Here is a 14,032-nt window from a genome sequence, read left to right on the forward strand (position 1 = left end):
AAACGTGAACAAGCCCAAAAAGAACACTAAGAAATTTTTTCATTTAAACTATGCAAAAAAAACTAACCGAGCTCACAAATGTCAATACCGACTCATTCTTTAGAGTCACATATTACATTATATAGAGTTTACAAATTAAACTGAACAACAATTCAATAATTAACACAGTCACTACACATCGAAAGACTAAAACCAAAAGTACTTCTACATCCAAGCTACAACAGCAACAAAGCCTCAGCTTCAACTACGATTACTCATTACTCTGACCTGCACAATAACTCCTACACCATGGAATAGTGCACCGGGTTGAAACAACAAACCCGATAAGCCTTTGCAAGCTCGTGTGCATAAACCCAAATAATCACAATACACCTTTCCAACTCAAGACAACAAATCAACACAATGATTATTTCCAAAATCAAAATCCTTTTCTTTTAAGAAAAACACACGTCACCATCGTGACAAATCAAATCATTTGAAATCTCAACAACAAATCCAAATCCTTTTCTTTTACTTAAGTTATAATATTTGTTATTATAAATAGATCAGGTTAGCAGATCTGGTATTCATTAATCCACCAGATAGGGATTTGGATTGAGCTATCAACGATCCATCGGGTTATCGGATCAGGTCAGGTTGAAAAGTTTTATTACTAAACGGATTCGGATTTATGTCGATGCATGTGCTTCAAATCTGGTCTATTTACAAGTCTATTTAATTTTTAAAGTACAAGAGCTTTAATAAATATGCTTGTGAAATTGAACATGAGCGAACACATCTCAACCTTCCATATGAAGAGTAATTATTGAAGAGTGAAATTTGCACTCCCCTTTTTGAAAACCACACACCCTCTTAATATTTTATTAGTTTTAGTTAGCTGATGCTTTTTTCTCTTCCTAAAATATCCCTGCTCAGTCACTTTATTTTCCCTTGCTCTCTAATCTCTCTCCAACAGTCCAACTCGATAGAAACGAACCCAGCAACAAGGCCAAAATTATGAATACAGTTGTTCAGAATCCTCCAATAGAGCCATCATGGCAGAAGAACTGCAAAAGCCCAATTCGATCTGTTTGATCTCAGAATGGGTAGATCGATTTCGATCTGTTCTTCTCAGATCGGGGGTGAGAGCAAGCGAGAAGACTCGTCGGGTTGTGATTTGCCGGCGACAGGTTCTGGCATCACCGCTGCAACGGGAATCTGGGCAGTGGCTGAGATTTCGATCTCATGGCATAGACGAGCCTGGAGAGGGTCCGTTTACGTCTTGGGATACGGTCTTGAAGTACCACTTGTTTTCTAGGTTCTTCCTCTTCAATCTTTTAGAGTTCCAATCACAGTCAAAACAATACGAAATCCAATTTATTCGGCAAATCAAGATTGTGAAAGCAAAGGAGAGGAGATGTTTGGTTGTTTAATCACGAGACAAATCAAGATTAGGAGAAATTGACAATCAGAGGAAAATGATCTAATTAATGTAATTCCCAGATCAGGTAACAAAACCAAATGAAGGATATAATTGTGTGATCAGAGAAATGGGAAGATGATGAGAAGGAAGAGAGGTTCCACTGAGAGAAATATGTTCTGGTCGAGTGTTGATGATTCTGGTGCTTTCAAACTCCAATGATTTTCTGGTCGAGTGTCGAGCTCTTTGATCAGGAATTAAGAGCATGAGTACTGATAGTAGTGCTGCAGAGAGCGGTACAATGATCATCAGAAAAGCTTCGATTTGGAGGTCTGCGAAGAAGATGAGGAACATGGTTTTCGCAAGGTATCAGATGTCTACTATGGCTTCTGGACCTAGCAGGAAGGGCTCTGGCCACAAGAGGTTAAGATCATATTGTTTCAAAAATATTGCTTCTTCTTGTTGCTGATACTTGTCAAATGATCAAAGAGTTATGGTTGTAAGGGCAATGTCGGAAAGAAATATAAGTTGAACAAAAGAAACTATTAAAATATTAAGAAGGTGTGTGGTTTTCAAAAAGGGGAGTGAAACCTAAATATTTTGTGGTTATGTCCTACTACGTGACATTGCCAAGTGGTGGTACCATGTGACATTGCCAATAGAAATATCTCAACAACGCAAATGCATGGAACCAAAATAATAATCTATACTATTATGGTTCTTTTCACCATGTCTCACGAATGGGAAGTGCTGGGTTTGTGGTTCATGATGAATATGGCAGTATGGTTGCTGGTGGTGGGCGTCCTTTGTCTGGATTAATTTCGCCAGAACATGCAGAGGTTTTGGCATGTAAGATGGCAATTGAGTTTGCTTTAGATCAGGATTTGTTACCTGCTGTAATAGAGACTGATTCTGAGATGGTGCAACGACAACTATGTAACTCCGAAGGGCCTAATACTTCCTTGCTGGGCAGTATCTATGAGGATCTGAACTCCATATTGGCTTCAAATCCCAATTTGCAGATTACTCACACTAGAAGAGATGCCAACAAGGTTGCACACCTAATGGCTGCGCATGCTAGTTCTCTAGTACATGAATGTTTTTATTTTTCTCCTCCTTCCTTCTTATTAGTTACTATTGCAGCTGAACGTTATCATATGTAATTTTCCAAATTCTCAATAAAGGCTGACCTCTTTTACCTCAAAAAAAAAATAATCTATTCTATTATTAAGAGAAGAGGTTTTGTTAGTCAAAACTGAATAAATGTACCAAAATAATCCTGAAATATTAATAAACTTTAAAACTCATAAAATATATAGGAATAATTTATTATAAAAGAAACAGAAAAATAAGAGAAGAAAAAAATAGGGAAACATATAAGTACGTGAGAAAAAAATATCAACCCCATTAATAACTACCCACTTAATCTATTTTCTCAGCAAACAAACTACCCACTATAGTTAGCTGCAGATAACTTCTTCTTTTTTAACAACAAAAAGTTTTCTTATGCAGACTAGTAATTATTATTATAATAACAATAAAAAATAAAAACGTAAAGGGACCCATCAACAGCAAGTATTTGTTAGGTTCACCCCTTGAGTGAATGAGCATATTCACCTCTATTGTCTATTAACATACTTCTACTTAAGAAATTTATCATCCAACAGTTCATATTTTAAATGAGAAATATACAGTTCTAACAATACTTACTACTATTATGATAAATCGTCCATGTATTTTATAGAAATGAATAATTAAAAAGTCTTCAATTTGATTGATTTTTTATAGACCTAATCTTTGTATGATGTTATACAACATGAATAGTTGTATTAAAAAATTATAAAATTAAAATGCATTAATTGCAATAGAGGTGAATAACATTCACCCTAGGGGTGAACCTAATAATTGTCCTTTTAACATTCACTAGTCACACCAGTCCGAAGTCCGAACTACCAATAATTTTCTCCGAATGAAAGAAAATTACAAGAAATAAAAAATTGAGGTCCATATTGCAGATTCACTCTGAATAAGATTGCATTGTTCGGTTCCATAAACCCAAATATACTGCTTCTCCCTATTTTCATTGATACAGATTACATTGGGTTTTGTAACTTAATTATAAGTTATACATAATACACAGGTGTTGCTAGTCATGTATATAGCTGTATTGTTTATTTATATAGTTGGGATCGAGAACCTAGACTTGGCATACAATAGTAATGTAAATAGCCTGTGCTCATCTTTTGAAGAAAGCACCAGATAAGACATTTCTGAGCTTCTTTCGCAATGCAATCTGGAGGACAGAACCTACCACTGGCCAACTTGTCACAATAGCAATATAAACAAGCAACCACAATGACCACCTACTCTGTCGAGATAGCAGATGTAAGCGTCTTCTAACAGGAGCAATTACATCAAGAGGCGTAATAGCTTGTTCAGAAGATTCTACAACACCAGCCAAAGAATCCGACTCTGGCTGTGGCCTCTGTTGATCTCGCTCTGCTGAAATTTTACCTTCTCCTGATTCAAGTACATCTTCTACCCTATTCTCTTCTACCTGTTCATTGCCCACTGCAGCCACCATTCCATCTTCTGCAATGTTTACATAGGGACCCTGATCTATTGAAGAGTCCAGTATTAATGGTGGGTAAGAACTTGCCACCTGAAAACACATGAAATTCAACAATTAATACTTGCAGAATTTAGCCAGTATGCTGCAGCATGCCAACAAAATAGAGCACGAAGTTATAAGAACATTAGTTCCAATAACTTTTCAGCAACAACCAACTGTTCAACAGTATCACAAAATAAAATGCACAAATGATACACCAACTATTACTTCATTAAGCATTTGAAATGTAATGAAAGCAAATTTATACCTTCTTTACATGCATATACTGGCTACTATGTAAAACTTTTAAAAATTCATCCACAGCCCTTACCCACCTGCAAGGAAAGAAAATAGACCACCAAAGGTCAGAAGGGAATTTCTGATGCAGTTTCCTCTATAAATGCACAAGTAGAGACGCCATACAAATTCCAACTTCATAAAAATGCCTATAATTACCTTTTACATGATCAATAGCATTTCAGATGTAAAATGGGAATGAACTACATAGATGTGATTAACAAATTTGGAAATAGGGTGCTAAAGTAGAAAATGATCCAAACTACCAGGACAAAATGTGATTTAAAGAAGGATTTCATACAGATGCAATATGGGCAGATAAATCGCAAAATTTGAGGTACAAAGATACTCTGGAATAGTAAAGGCTTGCAAATAACTGTGTTACAAATGAAAATGAAAAAATTGAGCTTCATATCTCTAAAACTGAAGTCTGGTTGCGGATGTAATGAATAGTTTCACAATACGAAAATAGTGAAAATCTAATTATGAGCGTGTTCTTTGCCAGAACTGAAAAGAGAGAAACAACTTCGAATCTCATTTAATCCTTTAAATGTTCTTTGCCAGATGGCACCAATTTGGCATTCTTATCAAGAGAAATTATATACCATATATGTCAAGTCATCAGATAAAGCGAGTTAACGGATTCGAATGGAGTATGGCATCCAAGTTGACACCCAAGTTGAGGTAATCTGCAACTTTTCATAGATGAGGTACTAAACTTAAACGTAGTGTAGGCTTCAGCCCTAAACTTTCTATTATGCACTGTTTGAAAGTTATTTTCTTAATATGGAACCAAAGCCTTTCTCTTAGTTTGGTTTTGGAAAATGAGAAACCATTTTGTAAAACAATACCAATAACCATATCAAGTACCAGATGAAAACAGAGGAAAGCTAGGATTGGAATGATACAAGTGCATCATAATAATATGGGAACACTAAATACCAGATGCCAGCTGCAGTTAATCCTTCAAAGAAAGCCAAGTGTCCTCCGCGCTTTGTGGTAGCCAATACAATATTTAAGTTTGCCCTATTGAAGACAAATATCGAACATGTGCTTAAATTATGTGGAAGAAAAAAGTGATGAATGAAAAAAAGAAATCGATGGAATATTAAAAGCAACTCCACCTGCATTCATCCCAAGGAATGGCTTCCCTAGTACAAAGTGGATCATCTAATGCACTGATACAGAGTAGTGGCACTGACACATTTCCTACATAACTAGCACTGCTACAACGCCTGTAATATGTGTCCACAGTCTGACACAACAGCACACTCAACTTAATCAAAAAAATAAAAATTGAAATAGTTTTAAAAAAAAAAGCTGCTGAGCAAGAAAAACTAGTAAATCACGTGCATTAATACCTCAAATTTCCCAACAAGGCGGGTAGCATGATGATCAAAATCACGAATAGAACGCGACTTTCGAAGCCCAAGATAACAACAGAGCAAACATTAGTAAAAGGCAGGACATATATATACTATAGCATCAATGTTTCAACACTAAATATGTTAAACACAGCTAAAATGCTATCTTGGTCCAAGCTCATCCCAGGAGACATGAATGGTTTAAATCAAGGTTTTCAAAAGGGGGCACGCCTCAGGCATGAATCTGGACGCTGGGGCAGAGTTTTCCCCTGGAGAAATGGAGAAAGGCAAAAGGCATAAAATTTCTATGCCCAAGTGCTGCCCTTCAACAAGACGCTGCCTTTTTATTCATTAAGCTGGTCACATTGTTGAAGTTGATAGAATTTTGAATGTCATTTTTTTTTAATCTGTGTTGTATTACACTATTACTCAAATGATGTCTGTCTTCCTTGCAACTGAAACTCACCTTTCTATCAAGTCAAGGACTGCCGAAACAAAAAAAAAACAACAAAACAAACAAACACACAAAAACTATAGCAAATGAAAGGAAAGCAAGAGAAGAATGATCAAAATGTCACTGTTTTAGCAATCACATTCCCCTAAATTCATCTATTTGAACCATATTGACGATTAATACTCTCCTATTTCTTCATATTACTGATACATTATATGATTGTAAAAAACATTTTGCCTCAAAAGGCACATGCATCGCAAGGATTCAAGATACATCAGACCCTTACCTAACCGTACAACAACATATAACAAGAACTGTAGACCATTCATTACCTTTCTTTTCTCCTTTGAGGAGACGCAAGATTTTTTAATTAAAAAATAAATAAAAAATAATAACTGTAGACCTTCATTACCAAATATTGTAAAGTAATTACAAAATGAATAAAGAAAAGAAAATGGAAATTGGGTTTTTCCTAACTACTATACATTAAAATACTTACACCTCATTGTTGAAAAAGTGTCAAAATGTTTTCATCGATCATGATACCAGTATGACACGTCAATCGGTCGTTCTCTCTGGAAGGGAACTGCACGCGCGCGCGCACACAGGGACACACACACACACACATATATATAGATGCTTTCATCTTTTAGTAAACTATATCTGCATCTTATGCATCTACTTTTACCAAGGACAAAAGCATAAAATTGGACAATTCTGACAATATTTTTTGATAACAAATGAACATTTAGCGGAAGAGTTCATGCAATAAGAAACAAAACAAAACCCAAAGAAGACTACAACGAAAGGACTACCCTAAAAATGAGATAAACCAAAGCCAAAAACATAACAATCTCATATTATTGCAGCCTTCCATTCTAGAGTGATTGAGGAGAAAGTAAAGTGTTTGAATTCAACATAAACTGAAGCCCACAAGGCTGATAAGAACCTAACTTTCTCCCAAAGGTCCTCCACCCCCTTTCCATAGTCTTCGAAGATCCTTCTAATATCAAAAACTGACAACTAAATGTTTCAGTGACAAAGATGAAAGGGAAGATGCAAGGGGCGAGTAGTTGAATCATCTGTGGGATACGAGTGGATTCTTTGCTTCTTTATGGGCTTTAGTAGTGTTTAAGCATAATTTCTTTGATGCCATTTGTATTAAAATTGGAATGCACCTGTTATCTAAAGCCTTAAAGTCTGGGGTTTGGGTGTTGTTTCTGGTTTTTGTTGGGTTGTTTAGTTTGTAGCTTTCTAATCTAGTGGATTTCTAATGCACTATTTCCATAATAATTCTGGTCTCCTGCCAAGAAAAATAAATAGATGAAAGAATCATGCAAAATTTTTATTGTTGGTCAAACCATCATTTCTAGAAGTGTCAAATTATTTGACTCCCAAACTATTAAATGCTCCTCTTAAAATAATGCTAGGGATTGAAAATCTTAAGCATGTGACAACACCTACCTTTTTTATACCTTCCCAATTAGCGAGGCGAGAATAAATAGGCTGGTGTCTGCAATAAACAATTAAACATTTCTTCACACAAACATCGTTTTGATTAAGAAATTCAAAACTTTAAGATATCAAGAAATTACATATGAGGGTGTAACATATATATAAGTAGGCATAAAGCATACAAAGTAGAAAATTACATAATCTTTTAGGAGCTATTTACTACCCAATTCAAAAGGGAAGCACATACATACAATTGTGCATAGCCTTGAAGGCCAATTGCAAGAGCTCTGTCATAAATTTTTTGCAACAGCCTACGGCTTATAAATCTATCACCAATCTGCAGGGAAAATCAAAATAGGATAAGTTTACAGTTATAAGGGACTACTGCCTATACAGAAGGACTAAAATCCATCATAATTGTCAATGAGCATATTTCTTACAGCTCTTGGTTTGAAATCCCAACAAACCAACATCATTTTTACAATATCATAAATTTCACAGTAAACTGTTTAGCTAGCTAAAACATATAACTTTTCTTCATTTATTTATTTATTATTTATTTTATCTTTTTTTTTTACGAGATGAAGCATATAACTTTAAAACAGGTACCAGTGGTGAATGCAACAGTTAGATATTTTTCTGCCTAAACAGGTGAAAGGATATTGAGAATCATATTTAAGGATGTATTGACAGATATTTCCATATCAATGGTAAATCCACATATATTTAGATATAAAAAAATGATGCATAACTTCAGGGGTACTTTCAATATCCAGGTACTTGCCCCAATGTGCATACGAAGTCCATACATTATTTAAATAAAATAAAAATAAGCTAATTATGAGGCTCAAAAGAATGTCTATCCACATGCATGCTTTGAGGTTCCCCATAAAACGAAGCATGCAGCACAGCCAGTACGATAATTCCCTTAAATCCTCATCGTTTAAGAATCCTTTTCACACTGCAATAAGAATTATCTTCTTCCTATGTCATGGTAATTTCCAACAATTACCAAGAATAAACATTTTCATTCACAACAAAAGTAAAGCACTAACCAGAAGGTCCCAAGGAGAACATATTGCTACAGCTCCAGCAACTGGAACACTATCTCCATCCTCCCCAAGATATTTTACCTGGAATAAATCAAATTAGAGTTAAGTACTAGAATGGAACTTACAATGAGATTTGGTCTAAGAACAGCGAACATTACGAGAAATGAAGGTCAAGTGAGCATTTTTCTTTTTTCCAAGTGTAACAACTTTCATAGATAAAAGGACAGACTACAACAGTGGACAAGGTATATGCCGAGAAAAAGCAAATATAAAAACAATAGCAAACTACAGAAAAGTTCCCAATAATTTAAAAGATAGAAGAATCACCAAACAATAAACTATGAATGCCCCGTTGGATGCCCATAAACTAGCCCTCTCCCTTTACATAATCAAAAACCTTCCTAATTTTTCCACTGCCATCCAACTCCGGTAACTGCATTACACCACATCTCCCCAAAAATCACACCCTTCTTCTTTCCTATAAAAACTTAAGCTTCTCCTAAGAAAAATTTAAAGCAAAAATAAAAGACAAATAGTGGCTTCTTTCAAAACACTTAGAAGAATTATATAACATGACCACATAACATACCAAAATGTTGGCTCCGATACTCGTTCCAACAACAAATAAAGGAGCGTTGGGGTATTCATGATGGAGATGATTAATGACTGCCCGCAGATCCTCTGTCCAACCAGCATTATAAAAGCAATCGGACTGAAACACGTAATAATAAAACACAGTGGGATTACCTATATATCAATAAACCTAATAAGAAGTTAATAATTAATAAGAAATTGGCAATAACCGGAAAACTTAACCAGGGATAAGTACAGCACGACCTACAAAATTTCTGCCATAGATCTTAGAACAGTAAACTACAAAACATCATGCCAACACAACTCGAATACTACATTTTAGAACACTTCCATTAGTGGGGAAATTAAAATAGTGACTTCTAAATTTTGGAGCTCGAGATGAAAATCAACCATGAAAATAAGCCAACAAATTGGTGGAGATGCAAAAAAGGCGTCCTGAAATAGTTCAGCAATACCACACAATGATTCTCTAGAATTTGATAACAATTGTCCATATCTATCACTGTATTCCTATAGAAAGCCTCTCAAAGAGTACAATGTATCCATAAGTACAGGAGTACAAAAGTCAAATTCCAAACAACCTATTTAGATACAATAAAATGCTTGTTTGGATCTGATTTTTGATATTTGTAGAAGCTATATGGTGATAGATGATGTTGTTTGTACTACAGTGAACAGCTTGTCCGGTTTTGCTTGCAAAATAGGATATGTGTATTCCTCATCTAGGGAATCAGTGCTCAGCTAGGACATTCCATTTACTTTATCAAACAGGGTAGAGTTACGAAATATTCCGACATGGTTATTGAACTTTCTGCTTTGTACAGATCTACTCCATATCCATCATTCATAGTACTTTATTTTCAATTTGAAATAAAACCTAATGTTCCTTAAAAAGCATTAAAGAAAGTAATAGCTTATACTCCTTTCGCAAAACTAGCATGGTGCTAGTTATGGTGTCATCTGATAATAGGTCCTACAAGTTCTATCTCTTGCTCTAAAAATGCCGGTAATTGTGTAGAATAATTTCATCAGTGGCCCCACCACTGATGGTTTAGTAGGAACAGTTAGGCTCATGGTTTTCTCCCATGTGGTATAGAATTAGAAAAAAAAGATTTAAATGAAACAGACCAGGCTGTAAGTGTTAACAATATGGATATAGACTCGAAAAAGAAGTACAGAAGGAAATTTGTAAAGAGCTGCTTACAGTAATTGAAACACCACCCAAACCTCTGTGGTTGGTAACAACAATGTTCCATCCCTTTTGCGCCGTGTTAAAAGCAAGATGCTTTATATACTGCAGTAACAATATCAGACTACATCAGTCACTCATCATGTATGCAAAAAACAGCCCAAGAAGATAGCTGATTATGTCAAGAAGTTGAAAATGTAGAGTAAACCCAGTGTGGCAACAGTTAATGTTTTACATGAAACATGCAATTTCATATCTTTTAAATCAAAGAATTAATTTAGTAGCGATACCAGAAAGAGAGGGAGACAGACAGAGAGCAATTGTATTTTAAACATCTTGCAAGATCAACACGTACCCCAAATTATTGATTCAGTGCTATTTTTGCACAGTATATTGCTCTTAAACCAACATCCTCTAATCCACCTGAGGCTCCAAGCTTCAACATTTCCTTTCAAGTTTCTAGCAGCATTTTATCATACTTTCTAACTAACTAGTTACTCAATTTGAATCCAAAATTAATTATGTTTCCTAAGAGGAACCACTTTTATTGATCACACAGAATGGTACAATAAATGTGGACAAGAAGTCTACAACAAAGAAAAAAAATAAATCAATAAACCAGAAAACTAGATCACATGCATACGAAACAGTATTACAAGACATAACCTACAGCTGCCTTTCAATCCAGCGGAATAGAAGGAAACCTGTACAACAAGATTTTATTGCTAGAGACGCCAGAATTACACCAGAAAGCATTTTCAGACCCAATAAAAGAATGAAAGTAAACAATTATGAAGCTTACAGGAGATTCGGAGTCGCTTGTCAATCCAGGAATGGCTAGCACAATCGGTTTTATATCATCTTTTGGAATAGAACTGGTTGTGTCATAGTTACTTCCCAGAACTGAAGCAAAGAAAAATGATATACAGTAACCATTATCATAAAGCTCCAAGTATTCTGATACAAGAAATGTGTGTGTGTGTGTGTGTATTTATGTGATTGAGGAAAGAGGAAATGATTAAAATTGCAAGTATCAAGACTTCAGGCAAGATCCACAACATAAATAAATAAAGCAAATAATTATATAAACAACCAGTAATAATACTATATCCAGTTATAGATAAAATAACCCAAGTATAACCAGGACAGCAGAAAAAAATTGGGTTGGATGTTCTAACTTCTAAGAAGAAAGATTAGAAAAAAATATAAAATAAAAAACATACTAAGCACAATAAAAGGACCAGCCGTTTGCCAATTGAACTAAAACCAAGAAAGTCTAACATAGCTCGAACCTTTACAAAATCAAACAAAAGACCAGAATCTAATCATTTCCCATCTCCCCACACTGTCCCTTCCAATCCCTCTAAAGCCGTTCTGCTTCTCTGCCACTACAGCATCCATAGAACAGCCAAGAAGAAACCAACCAAAAATTTTGACCAACCCCAGCCAACTCTAGCCACATTAACAAGGCTGCACAATCCTCCAGAATTACCAGCTACTACTTCCGTGCAATAAGCTTAAAGCCAGAGGAATAGAAAAAATAGGCGATCAACAATCTCACTACTCACCTTGCACAACTCACAACATTTATCAAACAAATTTTGGTCTTCTTTGAATTTTGTTAGAGGAACTAACCTCACCAAGTGATACCAACCAAGCCAAAATCTATAACTTTAATACATTCTAAATAGCCAAACAGGGGTCCAAAGCTATAATATGAAAAATATCTGCATTTTCATATAACCATCGGTAAAAAAAGGTACAAGAGAAAATTCCTCATGAAGCATTGCAGCCTTTAAAATCCTCGTGAGCAATGTGTACACTAAAACCTTCCTGTTGTCAGCATCAGAACCAATAATTCCCTGTCACATATATTTCTTCTTCTGAACCACAAATCACAAAAGGACTAATTATCTGTCATACAGCAATCGCAACACTGTAATTATCAAAACTTACAGCCATAAAAAAGAACAGCCCAAACATGATTTCCCTGCCCGCACATCTTCTGAGAACCTTTCCTCACCACATTCCCTGCAACCAATTATCATAGCCTCCACTATCTTTCTAAGCTTGACCCCCTCTAGTGGTTTAGAGTGCCATATTTGCTTCCCATTATCTTGTGCATAGCACTTTCCTTTCTATGGGGAAACTCGCAACCATTTGCAAGCAAAGCCTTGTTTTTAACCGCCTCTCAACAATTTCTGCCCACTCTCCACATTCAACTTCAATCAAATTCCTTTTTCTTCTCAACTCACCATTCTAGGAAACATCCTAGCGATACTATCTCCCTCCCCACCCCATCCATACTTGTCCGTTTTTCTTTCTTTTTTTGTGCCACATTTTCGAAGAGCAAAAACCAAAAGATTATGAAGACTGAACAATGACATAATGAATACCGTGTAGTACAAAACCAGGGAACATTGAACACCGCATCAGTACAAACTAACATTGGTCCGATGTTAAGTAGAAATCAGCACAGAATTTAAGAACCAAAGGAAAAATAGCATACAACGAAATCTAGACTTGAAATACTATGAAAACAATGGAAAGAAGAGAAGAGCTACAAAATGTAGTGAACATGCACATTAATTAGTGTCAAGGGATGAATGGTTACCATCAGAGTCCAGTAACCAATCCAAGGCGATAGTTCCACCATCAGAGAGATGAAAAAGTTCTCTGTTAGACAAAAAAAGCATGAATCAAAAATTCAAAATCCAATTCGGAATCGGAAGGGGATGATGGAGTACCTGCGGTAGTTGAAAACGGGAGGGCGGCCAAAGAGACTGAGGAAGACGGTCTGCAAATGAGGACTTGAGAGCCAGGGGGTGACCAGATACCTGGAATGGAGAATCCGGCACTTGGAAACGACGTCGTGGTAGATACGGGAGGAGGAGTGGTAGGTCAAGGCGACGGAGCAGCCTCTGAATCCGGTGAAGAGGTCATGGAGGAAATGGAATTCGAGGAAATGGTAGAGGAATGCGAAGCAGATTGCGATCAAGGCCACGAGGTAGTGCCAAACGGGAATGAGGAGGAGATCGTTCAGCAAAACAAGGTAGGGGCTTGCTGAAGCTGAACGGTGGCCGCCGCACCGATACACCATCCTATGCATCTCGTTTTTTTCTACTCAAGAGGAAGAGGAGCAGTTTCAGTTCGTTCAGCTCGATGGAGAGACAAATGGGGACACGTCAGGTTACTCGAGATTTACCAGTTTTTTTTTTTTTTTTTTTTTTTACCCAAGGTTACTAATTTATTATTGGCTAATCAATTAATTATGGGTCAGGTCAATTCTACTCTGGATGGCTAATTTTACTCGTGTTTGCCGTTTGGGTAAGGTTAACAAATCTACCAAGATGGCTCATTTGGGAATGATGCAGTCATAACCAACTTGATTGAAGGTTGAGGAAAAAGAGTTTCATATAGCTAGAACATAATCTATAAATTAATTATTGCTGAGTCTATCATAGGCTTTGGAAAGAAAGATCTACCTTGCAAGCAAAGAAACCCTTTTGACCAGTGGATTTTCTGAATTCGTAAAGGATCTCAATATGATATTGTTTCTGATATGTCTTCTGGAAACATCACTGACTTGATTGGGAATAATAAGCTTCTGCATTAAA

The 14,032-nt window shown here is 36.0% G+C and overlaps 1 protein-coding gene across 1 annotated transcript; it reads right to left on the bottom strand.

Annotated features, from left to right (window-relative positions):
• Nucleotides 1-3,389: 3,389 nt before the first annotated feature.
• On the bottom strand, nt 3,390-13,587 carry LOC112170461 (embryogenesis-associated protein EMB8). Its single transcript, XM_024307758.2, has 13 exons — nt 13,163-13,587; nt 13,030-13,091; nt 11,218-11,318; nt 10,431-10,520; nt 9,222-9,344; nt 8,636-8,713; nt 7,832-7,917; nt 7,590-7,638; nt 5,669-5,725; nt 5,432-5,562; nt 5,250-5,333; nt 4,279-4,345; nt 3,390-4,061 (listed from the first exon to the last, which is right to left on the bottom strand). Exons 1-13 carry the CDS (start codon nt 13,522-13,524, stop codon nt 3,636-3,638), a joined length of 1,716 nt encoding a protein of 571 aa, XP_024163526.1. The 5' UTR covers nt 13,525-13,587; the 3' UTR covers nt 3,390-3,635.
• Between the last annotated feature and the right edge of the window lie 445 nt (nt 13,588-14,032).

This window comes from Rosa chinensis, chromosome 6, assembly GCF_002994745.2.
Source record: "Rosa chinensis cultivar Old Blush chromosome 6, RchiOBHm-V2, whole genome shotgun sequence".
In the NCBI taxonomy this organism is placed as follows: domain Eukaryota; kingdom Viridiplantae; phylum Streptophyta; class Magnoliopsida; order Rosales; family Rosaceae; genus Rosa; species Rosa chinensis.

Bases quoted from the DNA above. Each gene is read 5' to 3' on its own strand.
- LOC112170461 (XM_024307758.2), bottom strand. From the start codon at position 13,524: ATGCATAGGATGGTGTATCGGTGCGGCGGCCACCGTTCAGCTTCAGCA. The intron at 9,345-10,430 runs GTAAGCAGCTCT...TACGTGTTTCAG, and splicing joins TGGGTGGTGTTTCAATTACT to TCCGATTGCTTTTATAATGC. The intron at 5,334-5,431 runs GTGGAGTTGCTT...TGTCTTCAATAG, and splicing joins ATTCCTTGGGATGAATGCAG to GGCAAACTTAAATATTGTAT.